Source organism: Coptis chinensis, chromosome 7, assembly GCF_015680905.1.
Source record: "Coptis chinensis isolate HL-2020 chromosome 7, ASM1568090v1, whole genome shotgun sequence".
NCBI lineage: Eukaryota > Viridiplantae > Streptophyta > Magnoliopsida > Ranunculales > Ranunculaceae > Coptis > Coptis chinensis.
The window spans coordinates 67,944,171-67,966,145 of NC_141462.1; the positions used below are offsets into that span (position 1 = coordinate 67,944,171).

General features: G+C 39.1%; 3 protein-coding genes across 5 annotated transcripts; all 3 read right to left on the bottom strand.

Moving 5' to 3' along the window:
- LOC147488515 (uncharacterized) lies at positions 1 to 753 on the bottom strand. Its single transcript, XM_086574402.1, has one exon. It carries the CDS (start codon positions 751 to 753, stop codon positions 1 to 3), a length of 753 nt encoding a protein of 250 aa, XP_086430528.1.
- A 5,003-nt stretch (positions 754 to 5,756) lies between these two features.
- On the bottom strand, positions 5,757 to 9,154 carry LOC147488516 (uncharacterized). 3 transcript variants are annotated; one of them, XM_086573329.1, is made up of 5 exons: positions 8,970 to 9,154; positions 8,527 to 8,720; positions 7,383 to 7,703; positions 6,415 to 7,094; positions 5,757 to 6,042 (listed from the first exon to the last, which is right to left on the bottom strand). In XM_086573329.1, the coding sequence occupies exons 2-4, from the start codon at positions 8,527 to 8,529 to the stop codon at positions 6,681 to 6,683; spliced, it is 738 nt and encodes a 245-aa protein (XP_086429455.1). In that variant the 5' UTR covers positions 8,530 to 8,720; positions 8,970 to 9,154; the 3' UTR covers positions 5,757 to 6,042; positions 6,415 to 6,680. The 3 variants fall into 3 exon arrangements, 2 of the variants coding, with proteins under 2 accessions (XP_086429455.1, XP_086429454.1); XM_086573328.1 differs by lacking the exon at positions 8,527 to 8,720; XR_015202560.1 differs by lacking the exons at positions 5,757 to 6,042; positions 6,415 to 7,094 and adding an exon at positions 8,231 to 8,410 and having other exon boundaries at positions 7,562 to 7,703.
- Positions 9,155 to 10,421: 1,267 nt separating this feature from the next.
- Positions 10,422 to 15,844, bottom strand: LOC147488517 (putative pectinesterase 14). The gene is made up of 6 exons (XM_086574403.1): positions 15,674 to 15,844; positions 14,093 to 14,244; positions 13,580 to 13,754; positions 13,254 to 13,460; positions 10,688 to 10,926; positions 10,422 to 10,572 (listed from the first exon to the last, which is right to left on the bottom strand). Exons 1-6 carry the CDS (start codon positions 15,842 to 15,844, stop codon positions 10,422 to 10,424), a joined length of 1,095 nt encoding a protein of 364 aa, XP_086430529.1.
- Between the last annotated feature and the right edge of the window lie 6,131 nt (positions 15,845 to 21,975).

Here is a 21,975-nt window from a genome sequence, read left to right on the forward strand (position 1 = left end):
CTAGTTCAACGCATAGTTAGCTTCCTTAGCCCAGCTTGGACATTCAAATTGAAAGTGTCCAAGCTTGTGGCATTTAAAGCATTCCACTGTTGCTTTGTTGTAGGGCTGGCGTCTACCTCTTCCGCTTCCTCTGTACACACCTCGACCCCGTCCTCTTGCACCAAATTTGTCGTCATAACTGATTTTGAGTGCTTGTTCTTCTCCTGTATGTCGCTGGAATTTTTGTTCATGAACAATTAGAGAACTCTGCAGCTCATCAATGGAAAGGTGATCGATGTCTTTGGACACCTCAATCGAGCAAACAATATAATTGAACTTCTCACTCAGCGATCTGAGAATTTTCCCCACCACTGTGACATCTTGCATTTGCTCCCCATATGTTCTCATCTTGTTGGCCACTAACAAAACTCTTGAAAAATACTTAGAGACTCCTTCTCCAGTCTTCATCTCTAGGATTTCAAACTCTCTGCGGAGAGCTTGTAGATGTGACCTCTTGACCCTAGCACTCCCTTCAAACTTCTTTTTCATAGACTCCCCAATATGTTTGGAAGTTGTCTTCACAAGAATGGTCTCCAATATCGTCCGATCTATAGCCTGAAAGAGAAAGTTTTTCACTTTCAGATCTTTCAGTTTCAATTCTTCTAGTATCTTCTTCTGTGCGTCTGTCTGCACAGATCCATTTGTTGGCTCCTCATAGCCAGTCTCCACCAGCCTCCATAATTCCTTAGATCGTAGGAAACTCTCCATCAACATGCTCCAATGGTCATAATGACCATCAAAGCGAGGAATGGATGGCTACATAAAACTCTTTTCGGTAGTCATCTTCTCTGCTGCTGCAAGAACGTCAAAGACTCTGCTGCTTTGATTTTGTCAGGCCCAATGGTGGCTCTGATACCACAATGTTAAGAACAAATGTTCAAGTAGTACTTAACAGTTCTAGTAATGACTTACTTATTATTAAAGAATCTTAGGTTTAGAAATAACCTGTTACAATCTTAACAGAATGAGACAAATCAGGAAACACTACTCAAGTATCCTAAAGACTAGGACTTATTCAAACAGACTACAAAGACACGTTCTCTTTAAACGTCAGGGATGCTTATATACCAAGTAAGCCAACGTGCAACTATTCTTCACTCTAATATGCACATCAATCCGACTCGTTACTAAACTGTAACAAACAAATGTTCAAATAGGGAAAAATCAAGATATAACACGGCTAGCACATCAAATCTAGTGTAACAAAACACAGATATTATAGATATTAAGCTAGAGTCAATGATCTATCTTTCCTGGAGTTCAAAGGCACATTTAACACTAACTTCAAACACATTTGTCATGTCAAAGTACTTTAAAAGAGATAGGTATCAAACTATACAGTGGTAAAAAGCAAGTATATTACAGCTTCATGGACAAAAACATAGAAGTGTACACCAAGGTTAATCTATACTCACCTGATTAAGCGACAAGTTCAAGAGTCGATCCACAAAGCAAACAACGCGTCTGGATGTAAAGGGGTTGCACGTATCCAAAAACATAACAGAATACACATAATTGCATGTGAACACTTGAAGCACGGTTTGTAAACAAACCTAAATAGTATACACCAACAAGAATGCTATAAAACAACAATTAGCCAGTCCATCCATTAAATGAAACACACATACAATTATACTTGCATATACATACTCAGTCACATACCTGTGCTCAGTTTCAAGAGACTTTAATGATGGCATTTTTTAGATTCCTATTCTTCTTCTAAGGTTATAAGTTTTAAGCCCTGTAGAAAGTGTCGGAATTTTATCGATATTCTGTCGCAATTATCGGTATAAGATTTAAAAGCAAGGCTAGTAATATAGTCCATCTTTCATTGCTGTGCAACATGCTAGGAAATATGGGACTAAAGTGGGGGAGGAGCATCTTTAGGAGCGATACCAAAAAACACCAATTTTTTTAACCAAATCAAATACCAAACCAAACTTACACCAACCAAATGCCATGGTTTTGGATAAACCGTGACATATAGTCATTGATGCTTTCACAAAACCGCGCCATAGACGCCCACCACAGAAGCCTAGGCCCACGCGGTTTTCTAGAAACCGCGCGGTGTGTCGCACACCCCGTGATATCATCCTTTAACTCCGTGTAGGTTTTCGCAAAACCGCTTCATTGAAGCCCACACTCTAGCCTAAGCCCATGCAGTATTCGAAACACCGCGTGGTTTTTCCAAAACCGCTAGAGAGATTTGATACAACACCAAAGCAAACACTAAATTTTGCCCAATTTGGTGTTTGCTTTGGTGTTTTTATTAAAAGGTGTCTCTCCTGAAGATAAAAAAACACCAAATTATTGAAAATTTGGTGTTTGATGTTAGGATAATGTCTCTCCCTTAAATGGTGAGACCTGAAAAACACCAAATATTTTAATCAAACAAACACTAAAACTAAATAAACACCAAACATCTTCAGCCCATCAAAGATTTTTTTTTGTAAGTGTCTTCTAGCTTAGTTGGTAAAACTTTTGGGTGATGATACTAGAGGTCTGGAGTTCGAACCCCGCTACACACTATTGAATTACTGATCTCTTTAAAAACAGGCTTGTCCACACTTTTTTTTTTTTTTTTTTTTACCTTTTAGCTTAGTTGGTAAAACCTTTGAGTGATGATACCAGAGGTCTGGGGTTCGAACCGCGTTACATACTATTGAGTTATTGATCTCTTTAAAAATAGGTTTGCCTACACATTTAGCAGGTGCCGACTAGCAAAGTCGGTAAAACCTTTGGGTGATAATACTAGAAGTCTGGGACTCGAACCCCATCAGCATCAAAGAGTTATTGATCTCATTTAAAATAGGTTTGTTAATAATAATAATAATAATAATAATAATAAATTGACCTCAAATCCCGCTACTTTGGATACACCGCGCGAAAAAAACCCACGTTGCGTTTTGAACATTGCGCCATATAAGCCCAAAGTACAAGCCCAAACCACCGCATGCTAGCACTTTATAATCTACCAAAACAGTGCAGTTTTCCTCATTTATCACATTCTTCTGTAGAATTAAACTCATCTCTTTAACAATAAAAATACGGCTTTCAAAACCGTGTGGGCCTGAACATAAAGTCCATGCTGCTTTTAGAAAATCGCACCGTAAGAGTCAATAATTCAGTAAAAGCTCACACGGTGTTCGAAAAATCGCACGGTTTTGGATAAATGGCAACGTACATTTGATACAACACCAAAACAAACATCAAATTAAAGCTGATTTGGTATTTAGTTTGGTGTTTTTTTTTTATTTGGTCTTACCACTGGAGATGGTTTTTACCAAATTTTCAAGAATTTGGTATTTGATATTCATTTGGTCTCACCATTAAAGATGCTCTTACTAATGTGTATGGACCATAGTTCGTGATTCCGAACGAAACTCCGGAATTCCGTCCGGAATTTCGGTTTTCCAAAAAATCAAAATTCTAAATATAGAGTCGAAATTTAATGGATTTCGGTTTTTGGATTTATCGAATTCGAAAATTCCGAAATCCCGAACTATGGTATGGACCAAATGATATGATAAACCTAGTGTCAAAAAAAGTAGTAGGCTTAAATGTTTAATATTTAACTTGGCTCATTAGTATTTAGCCAAAAAAAAAGAACTCTCATTAGTTCACAATTATTTTCTCAAACCATTTCGAATTCTCAATTCAATTTATTGATACTTTTGAAATCATATGCTTATACTGAAACCTTCTATTTTTAGTGGTCCTCAAAATTTCACAGAATTACTCGTTAATTTTTTTAGGAAGTCATTTTGTGAGCCTAGTCTCTTTTGCCATGCTGTACGTGTTGTGCGGTTTCGTTATGAACGAAATGGGGATAGTCGAATCACAAATTCTGTGCAGTTGGATGTTTGAGGAATGGCCTCGTCAATTACCCACTTAATGGGCTCTCTTTACATGGTCTGGTTGTGGAAGTCATAGCCGCATTATTGAAAGAAGAAGATTCTTGGATGATCAATTCCGAAAATGCTCGCCGACGAGAATGCGTGATGTATTATCTGATGTCATATCAAGCCAACAGAGTGCATTTGTAGGGAGACAGATCCATGACGGGCCAGTGATTGCGAGTGGTATTCTTTGTAACGTGGACACCTCAAAAGTGTGTGATCAGGTCAACTGCGGTGTTTTAGATCATGGACCAAAATATCGCCGATATATATTGGTATTTTGGTACACCGATATCGATATTTCCGACATATATCCACCGAATATAGAACTCTTTTTTTCCCGATATATATCGGAATTTCCGATATGAAACTTTATATCGCCGATATAATCGATATTTCCGATATAATCGATATATATCGGTTGACTTTTTGACTATTTTAAAATATAAATCCGATATATATCCGATATTTCCGATATATATCCGATATTTCCGATATATCCAATATTTCCGATATTTTAAATAGTTTGGACTGGTTACCAAAAAAAATGGATATATCCGAAATATCCGATATATCCGATATACACTACAACAGAAAAGACATTTAAAATCACTTTATAAGTGATGTCAAAAATATACGACGTCACTTTTGCAAGTGATGTAACTGGTGGCGACGTGAAAAGTCAAGGTTTTCCACATCACTTTTAAACGATGTCCACAAAGTGATGTTACTTCACATCACTTTTTAATTGATGTCCACAAGTGATGTTATAACTTTGCATCACTTTTTAATCGATGTCCACAAGTGATGTTATAACGTTGCATCACTTTTTAATCGATGTCCACAAGTGATCTTATAACGTTTAACATCACTTTTTAAGTGAAATCAATAAGGCCAATTAGCATCACTTAAGAAGTGACGTTTCATTCAAATTCCAAATTACTTGTAAAGTGATGTGAAATAACTCTATAAATCACTTTAAAAGTGATGTCCCATTTATCAAAATAATAAAAAAAATAATAAAAAAAAATAAAATTGCCAATATCATCCCAATATAATACCATTTTCCTGGTCATTTATCATCAAATAAAGATTTTATCATCAAATAAAGATGAAATGTATTTTAAAATCACATTCATCACACAAATATCATCTCCAATTACAAATATTACACTATATACAAAAAATTGTAACGAGCCAACATATACCAACAAAATCTAATCTGCGATTAAAATGAGTCAAAGAGAACCACAATCACCCAACCAAGAACCTATCACAACTTTGGCTTGATGCAATCAATTTAATCCAAGAACCTATCATCACCTAACAAATCACTCTGTTTTCTTTTTACTAGCGGTATGAACATTGTACTAGAAAATCAATGCAGACTTGTACTCATGCAAGAATAGTTTGACAATGTCTGGATCTTCAGCCAGGGTTCCAACCGGTGCGCACAGGGATAAACTGATAAACATAATTACAGACACATTTTCAATCGGACCACACTTAATCATATACAGTAGCTCTAGAAGTACATTACAACTATTAGTTTGCAAGATTTATTGTTTTGTATTACCTCAAAGAGTAACTTAAAAAGATTGCAATGTGATACCTGCATATCCCTTATGGGCACACTCAGACCATGTATCGTCCTTTGGTTGAGTTTCTTTTCCCTGCAGAAAATGAGTAATTCTCACTCAGTATGGTGCCCCAAAAAAATTTCCTTAACATAAATTTCTTTTTCACAAAAAAATATACAAGTACAAAATGGAACCATTCTACCTCGAAATCAGGGAAGACTGTTTCCCCGCCCTTCCCAACATCAGAGAGATACATGAGTACTATTGCAACCCGGTGGCCACCAAGTTTTTGATTCTTTTTGTCATGGAAATAGTCATAATGTGGTTCATACTTTTGACCATTTTCATAGTGCAGAATCTGCATGGCCTCTCCGTTTTCTGATTACAAGTCAAATAATATTAAAAGTGATAATATATTAACAAATTAACAAATAACCATTTAAGATGCTTGATGTTTCATATTCACCGTGAGGAAGGAAAGTCCAAGCAGCTATCCTCGCCTCAATAGTTTCCACAACTTCATCCTTCAAAGCCAGAAAGAAAATGTATAAACTCTCCAGTTATACAAGTTGAACAAAACAAGCTTAAATCACTGTTTGAACAAACAATCAACTTTGGTACAAGTAAGTTGAACAAAACAAGCTTAAATCACTGTTTGAACAAACAATCAACTTTGGTACAAGTAATTGGGGGAATTATAACTCTAATTCACTTTTACCAAGCAGATAAACGAACAATGTGGTGTAAAACTAAGGTAAACAACAAAATGATAACCTTCACAATAGAGGCGTGCCGGCAGAGTACCTATAATTTATGATTACATTACAAAACCAAAAGCACCAACAATAATGTTAACAAGTAGAGACTGAACATAACAAGAAGGGGCGTGGACATACCATAATAAGAAATTCTGGAAGTTCGCATCATTTGGATCCTGCATGGAAGTAAAAAAATCTTCACAAGTAGCAGCCTGTCCATCATGCCTCTTAAAGTAGAGATCCATTCCCTGGAACACATGCTCAGCAGCGCCCACATGCTCAGCAGCACCCACCTGTTCAGCAGCAGCAGCCTTATCGCTCACTGCCCTTTTGTGCGCCACTGAAGAACCAAGTGCAGCAGCCCCCTCTGTAGATTTTACTGCTGAGATCTCCGCTGTCGCACCCTATGAAAAAGATCTTGCAGTCGCACCCACTGAGGCTGGGGCATGATTCTCTGCTGGGCGATACACAACTGCCTTACCAGAAAGAACCGCTTGGGATTTATGAACAGCAGCACCCTCTACGCCCTTATGCTTAGCATCTCCCACACGGGCAGCAGCCCCCTCCTGATCAGCGGCAAAGAACTCATGAGCAGTAGCCTCATGTTCCGCCGCATATGCAGCTCCCACCTGTTCATCAGCTACATGTTGTTCGGCCTCATGCTCAGCCACTAGTTCATCCTTACGATCAGCCACTAGTTCATCCTCACGAACAGCAGCAGCAGCCACTAGTGCATCCTCACGGTCCGCCTCATGCTCATGATCAGCAGCAGCAGCCACTAGTTCATCCTCACGATCAACAGCCTCATGATAAGCAACCTCAAAAATCAAAATATCACTTTGAGTCCAAAAATGGGAAAGGGTCCAAAAATCAAAAATCACTTTGAGTTGCTAACAAACATTTGACTTGGATATAAATCAAATATTATTTCGTACAATTCAGTGATCCCTCTATTTTTTTTCTAACGATCGGGACATAGTGCTAAAAGATGTAATAGTATGAAAAAGTTTCAATTCTACTCTATTCTGTACTTGCAAAGTTTCTGCACTCAATCTAGATAAATATGATGTCCAAAACATTTTTAAGGAAAGCGAACATTGGTATACCAGATATCCACGGAATGCAGTCTGAATCTTGATTGCTGCCACTTCCTCTGGTGATATTCCTGGATACCGGGGCACAGTCGCCAGACGAACAACCTCAGCAGCGTCCTGAGCAGCAGCAATGGCAGCCTCAGCGGCTGCAGCAGTGGCAAGTGCTACCGAATGAGCATGCTTACTTTGTTCATTCTCTGCTTCAACCAGTTTTAATTCCTCGGGCTGTGGAGGAGGAGGAACCTCAGTTACAGCTCTAAAAACTGAAGAAGAGGACGGATCCTCACGTTTCTTGTTTCTGAACCCCCATTTCTTTTTAGACTTGCTAGTTTCCTGATCACAAAAAGAAAAAACTTCAATAACAAGTCTCATTTGGTACATAATTCCTGTGTTTACAGAACCCATACACATCTGCGATCTATTTATCAACATATATATTTGGCGGAAACACATTTAGATGTGATGGAAAGTCTAGTGTGACATAGAGTGGTCTTTCTATAGAATTAGATTCACCACCACTCCCCTAATTTATTAACTTGCAACACCAATATCTAATAGTATATGATTCTAATTTTCATTAAACAAGCATCAACACTGAAAACAAGAATTCATAACAATTACATCACAAATCTTAATTGATAAAGGACTATCAGCGACGCGACAACAATTCATATCTTTGGGTGAATGAGACAGCACCAGATGTCTACATTTCTCTGGGTTATTACGATTCAAATAGTTCTTAACTTTTACGCTGGATTTATTTTTACTATTTTGATACATCATTCTATGAACAAGATGGTCTTGTGTAAATGATATTGATTGTTAAATTAATTTTCTTCAAGTACTAACAATTTACTTACTTCTGTGACGACCCTGCGCTAAAATAATGCCATTTTTCGAAGGGTCTTGAAGCTTCCTATTATTTCAGACAGTCTAACAACAAAACTATCTGGAGGGGCACCACCAATTTCTCTTGGAAGAGATGTCATCACTGAACCAGAAACATTCTTCCTTCTGGGAAAAGGTCCCTCTGCGAATATCTTGCAGATATTACAATGAAAGTGAAAGATCACTAAGGGATTATGCAGATACTAGATTAGAAAATCAATAGAGGGAAACTGAGGGAGTTGTACAAAGTCATTAAGTATATCTTTACCATGATCAAATAAAGACTGGTTTAACAGCAGGAGCTCGTCATCATCACGAAAGTCAGATGTTGACTTATCCTCCTTCTCACGAAGCACTAGAGATTTCATTGCGGAAAAACTTAACCCTGCCCTTTCTCTGACAGGTGAAGAATTTCTAGATGATGCTAGGAGATCTTTCATTGAATTAGACTTCTTTGCAGATCTATCAAACAAACAGAAACGAAAAAAATGAAACTATTAACTTACAGAATCAACAGATCTCAGAGACACCCTCTTTTCTTTTCTTGATAGAGATCAGTACCCAGGCAGCATAGTATACTTTACACCAGAACATACAATAAGACACAATACAAAATCTAATTTTACATATATGCCGGTCTCCTATATGTAATTTTCCAGCATTCAACCGTGGAAACCAAAATCAAAGTAAACAGATCGAGAGTGACCTTACCTGGTTCATCAGCGATGTCACACCGCACTAACGCAAAAGAGAAAATTGGAGAAGATGACAAGAGGAACCCAAAATGTTTTCAGAAGTTGGAGGCTGGATTGAAATAGAAGACAGATGAAGAAGATAACCAGTTTTCTCGGTTTGTTTTTGGTTGGACTATTTTTGGTGTAAGAAAAGAGTCCAAAGGCTAGTCTTGCAAACCAAGCGCACGCTGTTTCATTTCTATTTAACATTTTAACCTTAACCTAATTTTTTCCACCGTGTTTTTCTAACTAATTAACTTAATTAAAATGAGCTATATTAAAAATAACACTTCTGAAAGTCACATTATAAGTGATTTCGAAAACTTGGCAAAGTCACTTTTAAAGTGATGTTGAATACATAGATATTACATCACTTTATAAGTGACACGGTGAGTGACAACACCTTTAAAGTGATGTTGAATACATAGATATTACATCACTTTATAAGTGACACAGTGAGTGACATAAAAAAGTGTTACTACATCACTATCAGCTTTTGAAATAAGTGATGTTAAAAAAAAATTATGATAATTATTACATCACATGCTGAGAAAAGTGATGTCATAGCTTTCATATGACATCACTTCACTGAAAGTGATGTAAAATTAGTGATGTCATATGTCATATTTGTTGTAGTGATATATCGGTTTTTGGGTACACCGATATATTCATCGATATCGATATTTTGGGCCTTGTTTTAGATAATCTGTTGCGAAGAACGGGTTTTTAAGATAAGTATAGAAAAGTGGATACAGATATGTATTAGCTCACCGTCCTTTTAAATCTTGGTGGATGGTTCTCCAACTGGGCCAAGGCAATCCAATATCGTCTTTTCTCTTTAATGAGGTAATTGAGGCACTCAGCAAACTAGTGGTCAAAGTGATGGATTTGGGGTACTAATGTACGTGCACATATTAATCACTCTTGCACATATTAATTACGTGCTTTTCTACAGTTGCATGGATAACTATTTTTTATCAGAAAATAAAAGTAAAGTTTATTTTTTATTATTATTATCAAAGCTAATTGACAGTATTGTCTGTGTACTTGTGTAGCTGTATCAGTATGTTCATGTTGTGCTACTTAATTAACCAAAATGTAAGTGAATTAGGAATCTTTAAATATTTTGCTGAAGAAGAAACTAGGAGGAAACAATTACAATTACTACTGTTCAATACGTCAACAAAATTTGGACATTTACTATTTGTGGGCGTCCAAATTTTGAAGATCGAAACAATCGTGTTGTTGAACATGACAAAGGCATAGGTTAACGCATCAGTGTATACAAACAATTACGCATAAAAAAGGGTATCATGTATGAATAGGAAGCCATTTGGCCCGTGTGAACGATACAAAATAATATTGTTGTTGAATATTACAAAGGCATAGACTAAACATCAGCGTATACACACTATTTCGTATAAAAAATTCATGTATGAACAGGCAGCCATTTGTCTCCTATAAACGATATGCTCATAAATGGACGTGCTTCAGCTACGCTAAGTTGTTTACTGTATGAGACCCTTTTACTGCGGTTGGCTCCAGGTCCAGAGCAACCATATTCACCAAAGAAGACGGTCCTATCATAAAATCAAATAAAACATAATATTTGGAGCATTAGTAATTTAATACCATTACGAACATAAGCAATGGACTTAGAAATTGTAAGACACTTTAAGTAGTGAATTTACATACCGGTGGTAACTTGGTTTACCCATATCATTCCATCCATCCATGGCGATTATGTTAGCCATGTTCGTATTGATGAACACAACAGTGGCATAAGCACGATATGCTCTGCCAAGCCATGCATTGCCCTTTCCAATAATCTTACAGTTCACAAAGGAAAAACCTGTATTACCGTCCAACGACTCTCTTGCTTGGGCTGTGATCATTCCGCGGTGATCACTAGAGATGAGGTTTAGAGTGCAACCCTGTTCAAACAAAAATATTAGCATATGGAGGTGCACTTAGTCAGAGATGAGAATGGAACCTTATATATGGGAAATATACTTGGATTTATTAATGGTTGTCTTAAGTCTTCGAGAAATTGCAAAGCCGACTGAGATATAATACAATTCAGGTATGATTTGAACGTACTCACTTCTGGCACTTAAAATCAACCAGGGAAGCCGTCAAGCTAAATGAGGGGCAGGGACGGAGCCAGGAATTTGACCTAGGGGGGGGGGAGGCGAGTGTAATCAAAATACAGGGTCGGTAGGCGAAGCCAGAAATCTGTGTGGGGAGAAGTGTGTTTACCACTTTGACCATGTAATTAACAAGGGATATGATAACAAAACGTATTAGTAGATAAAGGAAAACATTCAAATTATGAACCTACCCCATAGATCTCAAAAAGGAACAATCAAAGCAAACTAAGAGAAAACAAAGGCTTGGCCACTTTAAGCTCCCCATAGTTTACTTATATAGACTATTTTAAGAGGTATTTTCCATATATTACATGAACTCTGAGCTCTTTCGCCTCCAAAAAACTCAGCGAAATCGTTGAATTGAAAAAAATAGTTTAATATCAGGAATTTAAAATGCTTACATCTTATTATAACATCATTTCTTGACTTCTTTCCATCGAAATTAGTAAATTCTTGTTGTGAATTGAAATAAATTGGTTTAAGAAGTGATGGAAGGATTAAAATAAGCGATTTCTCCCATTCTTTTTTTCAAAACTCAGAAAGGTAAAGTGAATAGTAAAGACAAAATGTGACCTTATTAAAGAAAGTGTATAAATAAATTGTATAATAATGTTTTCTTTTTTATATTTGGAGTGAGCAAGTAAGCCGTCACTTTGCAAGGATTTTATGCTCGACTTAATTGTGTGTTACTTGAGTTTTACTCTCGGTCCCGTGGACAACCAAACACCCTATTTCTCACATTATCATTGAGAATTCAATTATCCGAGAATTTTAATTCTTGTTGTGAATTAAAATAAATTGGTTTAAAAGTGATAGAAGGATTAAAATAAGCGATTTCCTCCATTCTTTTTTTCAAAACTCAGAAAGGTAAGGTGAATAGGAAAAACAGAATGTGACATTATTAAAGAAAGTGTATAAATAAATGGTATAATAATGTTTTCTTTTTTATATTTGGAGTGAGCAAGTAAGCCGTGACTTTGCAAGGATTTTATGCTCGACTTAATTGTGTGTTACTTGAGTTCTATTCTCGGTCCCGTGGACAACCAAACACCCTATTTCTCACATTATCATTGAGAATTCAATTATCCGAGAATTTTAATTCTCACTAGAATTCTAATTCCCGTTCCCAAACGTACCCTCGACGACAGTGAAAAACCAAACCACGAATTTCATTGTTCAAACACTTTTATACAAAAGAATCAGTTAAATTACATTATCAATTGCCTATAATTAATTATTACCACGTACACTACCAGAAGTCCCTTTATATTCTCTAAGAGTAGATTAATGATAAAACACTTGGATTTGATATGACGCTCCTACACCTATTATAAGAAGATTATGTTGTGGCTTCACATTTAAAAAACATAGTCAAAAAGTTTAAGGGGGCGGTAGTAAAATATTTGAACTTATTTTGAGGGGGGGCCGAACCTCTATGTATTCAGAAATTTTCATACTGATAATACATAGAACATAATGGTTCTTCAAAACCTTAGGGGGCTGTCTCCATCTATGGGGGTAAGTGCCTAGTGCAGGATATCAAGATTTAATTAACTGGGTTGAGAAATGTGTTAGCTTAGAGCATCTTTAGGAGAGCTACAAAAAAACACCAAAATTTTGAATCAAACCAAACACCAAACCAAAAAAACATCAAGCAACTTTAGGAGTAACATCAAAATTTCACCAAACAACTACGCGGTTTTGGCAAAACCGCCCCATATAGCCCACGCGGTTTTGCCAAAATCGTGCCACTAAAGCCCAACTGACAGGCCCAAGCCTACGCGGTTTTCAGAAAACCGCGCCATGCATCGCACATAAACTTTTTTCTTTTTTTTTCCCAATCTCTGGCGCCATATAAGCCCAATTAGAACCCAAGCCCAAGCGGTGTTGGGAAAACCGCGTGAGTGATTTGATACAACATCAAATCTGGAACCAAATATTGGCCGATTTGGTGTTTGGTTTGGTGTTTTTTTGGTGTTTTCATCAACATGTAGCTCTCCTGAAGTTGAAAAAACATTGGTGTTTGGTGCTAGGTTGATATCACTCCTAAAGATGCTCTTAGGGGTCTACATATATAACCCTAAGGTCAAAAGTAAAACTCTATTGCGTACCTCAAAAAGCGATATAGCATCACCAAATATAAAGTCAATCGCTCCTTCAATGAAACAATTTTTGTAATAGTGCTTCCCTTTGTTGTCCAAGAGAGTATCTTGTATACCATAAAACCCACATCTATAAAAGGCTGCCTGATCTGCTTCAATATTGACAGCCACTGCTTGTGCTCCCTTTCTAACAGCATCAGGAGGAGGAGCAGTATTCTTCTCAAATGAGAAAAGTGCATAAAAACCAACGTAAGTTTGGTCGACAAACAAAAATTTCATCAATGAAGATACTATCTTATTTGTATTAGTTGGTACAATCAATTAATTTTATATACCTTGAAACTGATATCGTAAGCAGTAAAGTTTGATGCAAAGATGATCCCTACTGTGTGGCTACTTGTTGTTCCTTTGGCAAACAATGCTGTATCAATCCAGGCGATGATGGTTGTCTGATATCCTTGACCTTGAAATATTGCATTGGACTTGGTTCTATCGACTATTACCTTTTCCCTACCGGCAGTGAATGAGGAAAGACAAAAATAAATCAAATTTTAGAAGTAAAATATTTTAACTAATAATAATAGGACATCAAATTTCATATATAGTGATTACTTAGAGTTATGTGAAGTATATATATCTTGGAAAGTGCATGTATTTGTAGCCCCAAAAGTGCGAACATACGTGGGTGTATACACTAGCATTACACATCGTACAAAGTCTCATGGGTACAGAACTAGAATATTCCAGCATTTGTTTTTTCCAATCTAAAATTATAACAACATATTTTCTCAATCTAAAACTGTAAATTTACTAGCAGCTATCAAAGGATAATATAATGAGACTCTAACCTGTATGTCCCTGCGCCAATGGTGATCAACGTCTTCGAACGGCAATTTGGTGGAACCGCATCAACAGCTTTTTGAATGCTTGTAAACTTAGCATCGTGTCCATTCAAGCTAACTTTGAGTACTAGACCAACTTCAGCATGGAATGTACTTGGCTATAAACGCTAAAAAGAACCAAGGGAATTACTAACACGTACAAGAATAGCGGTAAACTGTTCTTTCCCCTTCCGAATATCAGTACTGTTTATAAGGGGTGAGTTTTGTAGTTTGTTTACTTGGCACTTGTATCCATTACCATGAAAGGGAGAGTAGAGGTCTTGCACGTTGAGACAGGGATATATTATTAGTGCACATGAAACATTTTAATGGATCACCCAAGAAAAACATTGCACCTCTGAGTCTCTGACCTCTCAATCCCTATGTGCAACATTTAACACCAAAGTTTAAAAATTGATTGGCTTGTACGTTAGAGCATGCGTCACCTATTATATATACCAATGCAAGTAGATTGCGTCACTTGAAAAAAGTAATGATTTTCATTTGGATTATAACAAAACTCATCGATTTACTTGTTGGGAGATTTCACTAGAAGGTCACACCTCAATCTAGCTACTTTCTATCCCAAATGATTTCAACTTGGAGATCACACCAAGGAAATCACCCACCCAAGACTTTGGTAGTTATCACAACAACTTCAACCAAGCAAAACCACTACTGTATCATCACAATTCATAGCAACAATAATAATGGAAGTAAACATGCAAAGAGACACAAAGATTTAGGTGGTTCGGTAAATATTACCTACATCCACACACAAGAGCCGAGTTTCCTTTATAACAAAGATTGGAGAGTTTACAAGAGATCAAGAATCAATAAGAAGAGGCCTCACTCAAACCCTAGCTCAACAGAGCTCCCACAATACCCTATAAATGAATCTCTCAAAGTTGTACTTCAAAACCCTAATCTATTTCCTTTATATAGGTGTACATAGACAAAGGGGAAGTAAAATGTGCTTGGGCCGCACTTAAGAAAGCGCTGGCGCTATAGGTGTGGCCCCTCTTCATCGAGCATGGCGAGCCCGCCTTAGGTGGCGAAAGCTTCTTCTTCTTCGATTATCGCTATGGTTACGAGCGCTGAAGCTTCCATGGGACGAAATGATTTCAACTCTTTCATCGGGTTCGAATGAGAGTGGTGAACGGACACCCAGGAGCAAAGCTTCGGCGGTTCCAACAACCCAACAATCTCCCACTTGGAACCTTCGAGATTCTTCATGCACATCACATCTCAATTGTAACCACTCAATCCAAATCCAATATACTAAAGAAACACTTTCGGCCATCCATCATGGTCTTCAAGCAAGAAGACCCACACCGGTTGAACACAACTTCAACTTCTCATGAGGCACGCGGCCTTGGTCAACATATCCGGCTGGATTCTCACTCCCTTGGATCTTCTCAAGTGCCAAGACCTCATCCTCCAACAGGATCGGATAAAATGATAACGGAGACCAATGTGCTTGGTCCTAGAATGAAAGGCGGAATTCTTGGCAAGATGTATAGCACTCGACCGTCCACCGTGTAACACACTTCTCTCTTGCTTCATCCCAAGCTCTTCCATCAATCCACAGTAACCCGGATCATCTCTTTGCTTGCCTCCTGTATAACGGCCACATACTGCCTTCCGTGGTGACAAAGCAACAATCTTCTCAGAATCGAAAATCCAACTCACCGCAAGTAGCACCCCACCAAAAGACATAACCAATAGTGCTTTTTCTTCATGATCTACTTCTCCCGCAAAATCGGCATCCACATACCCTTGCGGGTTCACAACACCCCTCCATAACATAGGCATTTCTCTCAGTAGTACCTCTCGGATATCTCAATATCCACTTCACGGCTTCCCAATGTTGCTTGCCGAGATTAGACATAAATCTACCGACAAACTCCCATTTGCTTGGGCTATATCCGACGACGCAAAACCATGACATACATAAGACTTCCAATGGCAGAGGCGATGGTACCTTGGCCATGAAGTTTCTTTCCTCAACTTGATCTTGGGAGAGTGTTCCTTGGACAACTTGAAGTGAACCGCCAAAGGTGTGCAAACCGGTTTCGCGACTACCCATCTTGAACCTCTTCAATACCTTCTCAATATACTTTCGGCTGAACAACTCGAATACCTTTACGCCTATCTCTTCGATCCTCATCCCTAGAATCTGTTTCACATTTGCACCCAAATCCTTCATAGAGAACTCACTTTGCTAACTTCTTTCAATCTCCCAATTTCTCGACATATCGAACTTCGCTACTAACATATCATCAACATATAGCAACGGGATGATGTAGCCGAGTCGAACCTCTTGAAGTAGCAACAATGGTCGGCCACTACTTATAGTAGCCATTTCCTTGCATGAAGTTATCAAACTTCCTGTATTACCCGCCTGTGGGGCTTGTTTCAAACCATACAAGCTCTTTCTCGAGCCTGCATACCATATTCTCTTTACCCTTCTTGATGAAACCCCTCCGGTTCTTTGCATATAAATTTCCTCAACTAGGTCACCATGGAGGAAGGCGCTTTTAACATCCAACCGCCAAGATATAAATCTTCCACTGCAACAATACTCAACACTAATCGAATAGTATTCGTTTCACCACCGGGGAGAATATCTCTGAAGTCAACCTTTTTCTTGAAAACCCTTGACTACTAGCCTTGCCTTGTATCTCTCGAACCATCATGTTCCTCTTTTGACTCTAAACACCCATTTGTTCTCTAGAGCCTTCTTGCCCATGGGTAGTTTGGCTAACTCCCACGTGCCACAAGAGATGAGGGACTTCATCTCATCTTGCATAGCAAGCTCCCACTTGCTTGCATCACTCACCTCCAATGCTTCATCATAGCATTGAGGCTCGCCACCATCAGTAAGTAGCAAGTAATTCACATAGGTGGAGGGCGGATATCTCGAACTCGGTACATGTGGCCTGGATGTCTTCCTTGGGGCACGAGGTGGAGATGGACTCGGTGGTGTGGTATCCTCATTATTCTCTGAGTCACTACTACTGTCATCCTCTGACTGTGGAGCTCCCACTATACCACGACTTACATCGAAGTCTTCCAACTCAACATACTCTGTGCCGCTCTCTGTACCCAATTCCTTGGTTTGTGCTTCATCTCTGTCCTTGTACATCACCTTCTCATTAAACACAACATCTCTACTACGAATGATTTTCCGATTTTGATCATCCCAAAAGCGATACCCAAAATCATCACCGCCATAGCCAATGAAGGTGCACTTTAGTGACTTAGCATCAAGCTTGCTTCTAGCTTGGTCACTAATGTGGACATAGGACACACAACCAAACACCTTCAAATGGGAAAGGTTCACATCCTTCCCGCTCCACACTTCCTCTGGAATCTTAAAATCCAAAGGCACTGATGGTCCTCTATTGATCAGGTAAGGCTTCTTTGTGCTAACACTTTCGCCTGCGACTGTTTGGGCAAGCCTGCTGAGTGTAATGATACACCTAGCTCTCTCTCGTCGGTGTTCTATTCATTCGCTCTGCAACCCCATTCTGCCGAGGTGTCCCCTGCAAAGTCTTTTCCATCTTGATGCCATTGTCGGCCGCAAGATTTCTTAAAACCCTGAATCTTCATACTCTCCACCGTTTGTCGGATCTCGAATTCTTTACTTTCAAGCTTGTCTCATTCTCAACCATGGCCTTCCAAGTCTTGAACACTTCAAATACTTCGACTTGTGTCTCAAGAAATAGACCCACACCTTCCTAGTATGGTCATCAATGAAAGTCACAAAATATGACTTTCCGCCAAGTGAAGAGACATTAGTCGGCCCCGGACATCTGTATGTATCAACTCGAGCCTTCTAGCTTTGAGTCGACCCATTCTCACGAAAACTCACCCGCTTCGCTTTCCAAATACATGGTTCTCACGGAAGTCAATTTCACGACCATTTGTAACTTTGGGAGTTTACCGTAAGAGTGAAGGATTTTCATTCCTTTCTCACTCATGTGACCAAGTTCGCGTTGCCAAACATTCGATCCTCCTTTTGCCATGTGCCCGCGGCAATCGACTCACAACCATGTGCGGTCATGTAGAGTACCATCTTTCTTACCATTTGCAACAATCAATGAACCCTTCGAGACCTTCCAAGTATCACCCGTAAAAGATCAGAATAAATCCTTCACTTGCCAATTGCCCCACGAAATCAAATTCTTCCTCAATCCGGGCGTTATGCGACGTCCCTCAATAACCATGACGAGCCATTCATCTTGATATGCACGCCACCCTTGCCTACAATGTCACAAGGTTGGTCATCACCGAAAAGACCGTTCAAAGGTCACCTTCGGTGTAGTTCTCAAGGAACTCTCGATGTGAGGTAGCATGGAAAGATCTTGCCCGAATCAAGTACCCAAGACTCCTTCTTGGCTCCATCGAACATATCAAAGCGCCATCTACCATCTCAACAACATTAGCTTCTTGATTCTTTTTCTTGTTCTTATTTATGTTGTTGTTGTTTCTTGGTGCCGGGCAATTGGGGCTATAGTGGCGTGCCTACCACAATTATAGCACACCACTTCACTTATGTCTCGAGGTTTGTGTTCAACGCTTTGCAATTGGGAGGCTTGAGATTTCGATCTCCCCCACTTCTTCTTACTCTTACGACTCTGTTGGACTTTCTTCCCCTACTTCGATTGCTCAATGCCGACCTCGAAGTTGATCCCCAAGATGACGGACAATCCTGTCTCCGGATTTCCTCGCTAGTACCATACTAACAACGTGCTCAAACTTCAACTTGGTCATTCCCCAGAGCCACTAATAATAGCGCCATAGTCGCTTCCAACTTGGAGGCAATTGTCCAAGTATCGCCAAAGCTAGCACCTCATCACTAAATGTAATCTCAACCGACTCCAATTGGTCCTTAGTTTGGTTGAATTCATTTAGGTGATCCTGAAGGAGGTCCCTCCAACATTTTCATACTAAATAGCTTGGTGATCAAATAGACTTTGTTCAAGGCGAGGGTTGTTCATACATCGTAGTAAGTGCCTCCATGAGAGACTTCGCCCGTCTTCTCGGCCTTAATATTGAAGGCTACCGACTTCAAAAAGACTCAATCGGATTGTGGCCAAGGCCTTTCTATCTTGCAAATCCCATTTATCTTGCGGAATCTCCTCGGGCTTCTCACTTATCAACGTTTCCATCAAATCCTTTTGATAGAGAACATCCTCAATTTGCATCTTCCAATAGCGAAGTTTGTTCCACAAACTTCTATCTTGTAGCTTTCCTTTCGATTCGTCATGACTTCCACTTGAACCAACACAACGGTGGAGACTCTCTCGGAGGAATTTCTTCAAACACCTAGCCTCAAATGCTAAAGGTGGAAACTTTCCTCACACACCTTGTTCCAATGATTCAAAACCGTGCTCTGATACCACTTGTTGGGAGATTTCACTAGAAGGTCACACCTCAATCTAGCTACTTTCTATCCCAAATGATTTCAACTTGGAGATCACACCAAGGAAATCACCCACCCAAGACTTTGGTAGTTATCACAACAACTTCAACCAAGCAAAACCACTACTGTATCATCACAATTCATAGCAACAATAATAATGGAAGTAAACATGCAAAGAGACACAAAGATTTAGGTGGTTCGGTAAATATTACCTACATCCACACACAAGAGCCGAGTTTCCTTTATAACAAAGATTGGAGAGTTTACAAGAGATCAAGAATCAATAAGAAGAGGCCTCACTCAAACCCTAGCTCAACAGAGCTCCCACAATACCCTATAAATGAATCTCTCAAAGTTGTACTTCAAAACCCTAATCTATTTCCTTTATATAGGTGTACATAGACAAAGGGGAAGTAAAATGGGCTTGGGCCGCAATTCTGGAGCTTGAGCTGGCGCTTAGGTGAGCGAGCCCTCTTCATCGAGCGATGCATGAGCGAGTCCGCCCTTAGGTGAAGCGGAAGGCCAGCGGCTTCTTCGGACATCAGCATTTAGTTACGCCCTTGCTGCTTCATGGACGAAGCGCGGTCGGCTCTTTCATCGGGTTCGAAGCGTAGTGGTGGTGAACGGACACCGGAGCAAAGCTCGACGGTTCCAACAACCCAACATTACTCTCGGCCTTCCCATTAGCCACCGCTCCACGAGCCGCCGTTGATGAATCATCTTTTTGGGCTGTAGATGGATCTTCAGTTGCACCCCTCAAAGTAAAGTTAAAAGAGAAAATAAGTAAGCATGTAAAACATACATAGACAGAGTTCTTGTTCAAGGCTATCATTTATTCCAACCTTGAACTTCAGAGTAAAAAGGCTACGTGGTTTAATGATGATGATAAACTGAAATCTATTTTATAGTTAACTCCTATACTCAATTTAGAACACTTCAAAATTCTGTTAACAGCATTTGCTAAATCTTAGGAGAGATTTGGTTGGTTAAAACTACTATATTCTAATGACCAACCGCTATTTGGCATTTTTTTTTGGTAGTTGCATTGTTATCTAAAACATCTTGTGTCTTTATCTTTTTTTTTGGGTGTAATATCGCGATACTGGGTTCCACAAAAGAAATCTTTGTTGGGAGATTTCACTAGAACATCACATCTCAATCTAGCTACTTTCTATTTCACTATAACGTCACACCTCAATCTAGCTACTTTCTATTCCAAATAATTTCAACTTGGAGCTCACACCAAGGAAATCACCCACCCAAGTCTTTTGGTAGTTATCACAACAAACTCAACATGTAAATCCACTAATTTATCATCACAATCACAATCATAGCAAACAATAAATATAGAAGTAAATAATGCAAGAGACACAAAGATTTAAGGTGGTTCGGTAAATGTTACCAACATTCACACAAGAGTGAGTTTCTTTTATAGTAAAGATTGGAGAGTTTACAAGAGATATCAAGAATCAAAAACAAAAGACCTCACTCAAACCCTAGCTCAATAGAGCTCCCACAATACCCAAGAAATGAATCTCATAAAGTTATCTCAAAACCCTATTCTATTTCCTTTATATAGGTACATATAGGAAAATGTGAGAAAATGGGCTTTGGGCTGAAATATTGGAAATCAGTGAAAATTTCGGAAGGCATGAGCACGGGTCGTGCCCAACTTCCAGTAACTTTCTCACAGCATGGGCGCGGGTCACGCCTCGGCCAAGGCTAATCTGAGCGCAGGTCGCGCCCCCTTTTCCAAGCTGAAAACTCGTGAACGCGGCATACGGACACCAGAGCAAAGCTGGACGGTTCCACAACCCAACAATCATTACCAGCAGGAAAATGTCAATACCTGTATCTCCAAATTTTGCTATTGCTATTGTTATTCATGGTCTGATGGGCCATATATCTGCATGAATTTATATTGCTAATTAAATTAGTATTAACTATTAATTTCTCCTTGATTCAAGCAGCATTTTATAGCCAGTTCCAATTCAAAGGAAGAGACTCGATCTGCTTCTTCTGCAACACCAGGCCGGCTAGCTGTATGAACTAATATTACAACCTCTAATCTCACAAGTCTCTCTCTCGTCTTTTTTCTCCAAACTCCTCTGTTTTTCTTTCTCTCTTTCTTCCTTTTATCCCCCTCTCTCCTCTTTCCACGTATCGCGGCAGTTACCTTGCAGTTAAGGTTCCGCTCTCTATCTCTCCGCCTCTTTTGGCGGTTCGAGCGGTTGGGATACATGGATCTGATCTGGTGCAACCTGACTCCCCCAGCTATACCGCATCTGGTCCAATTGTTACCACTAACCTCCTATGTCATGTATACGTCCTATACAGATGCCCTCTCTCAGTCGTATTGATGGTCCGCGAACAACAATGGAGCCGAGAACTACCCGGTCTCATTTCATACCCCTTTCTT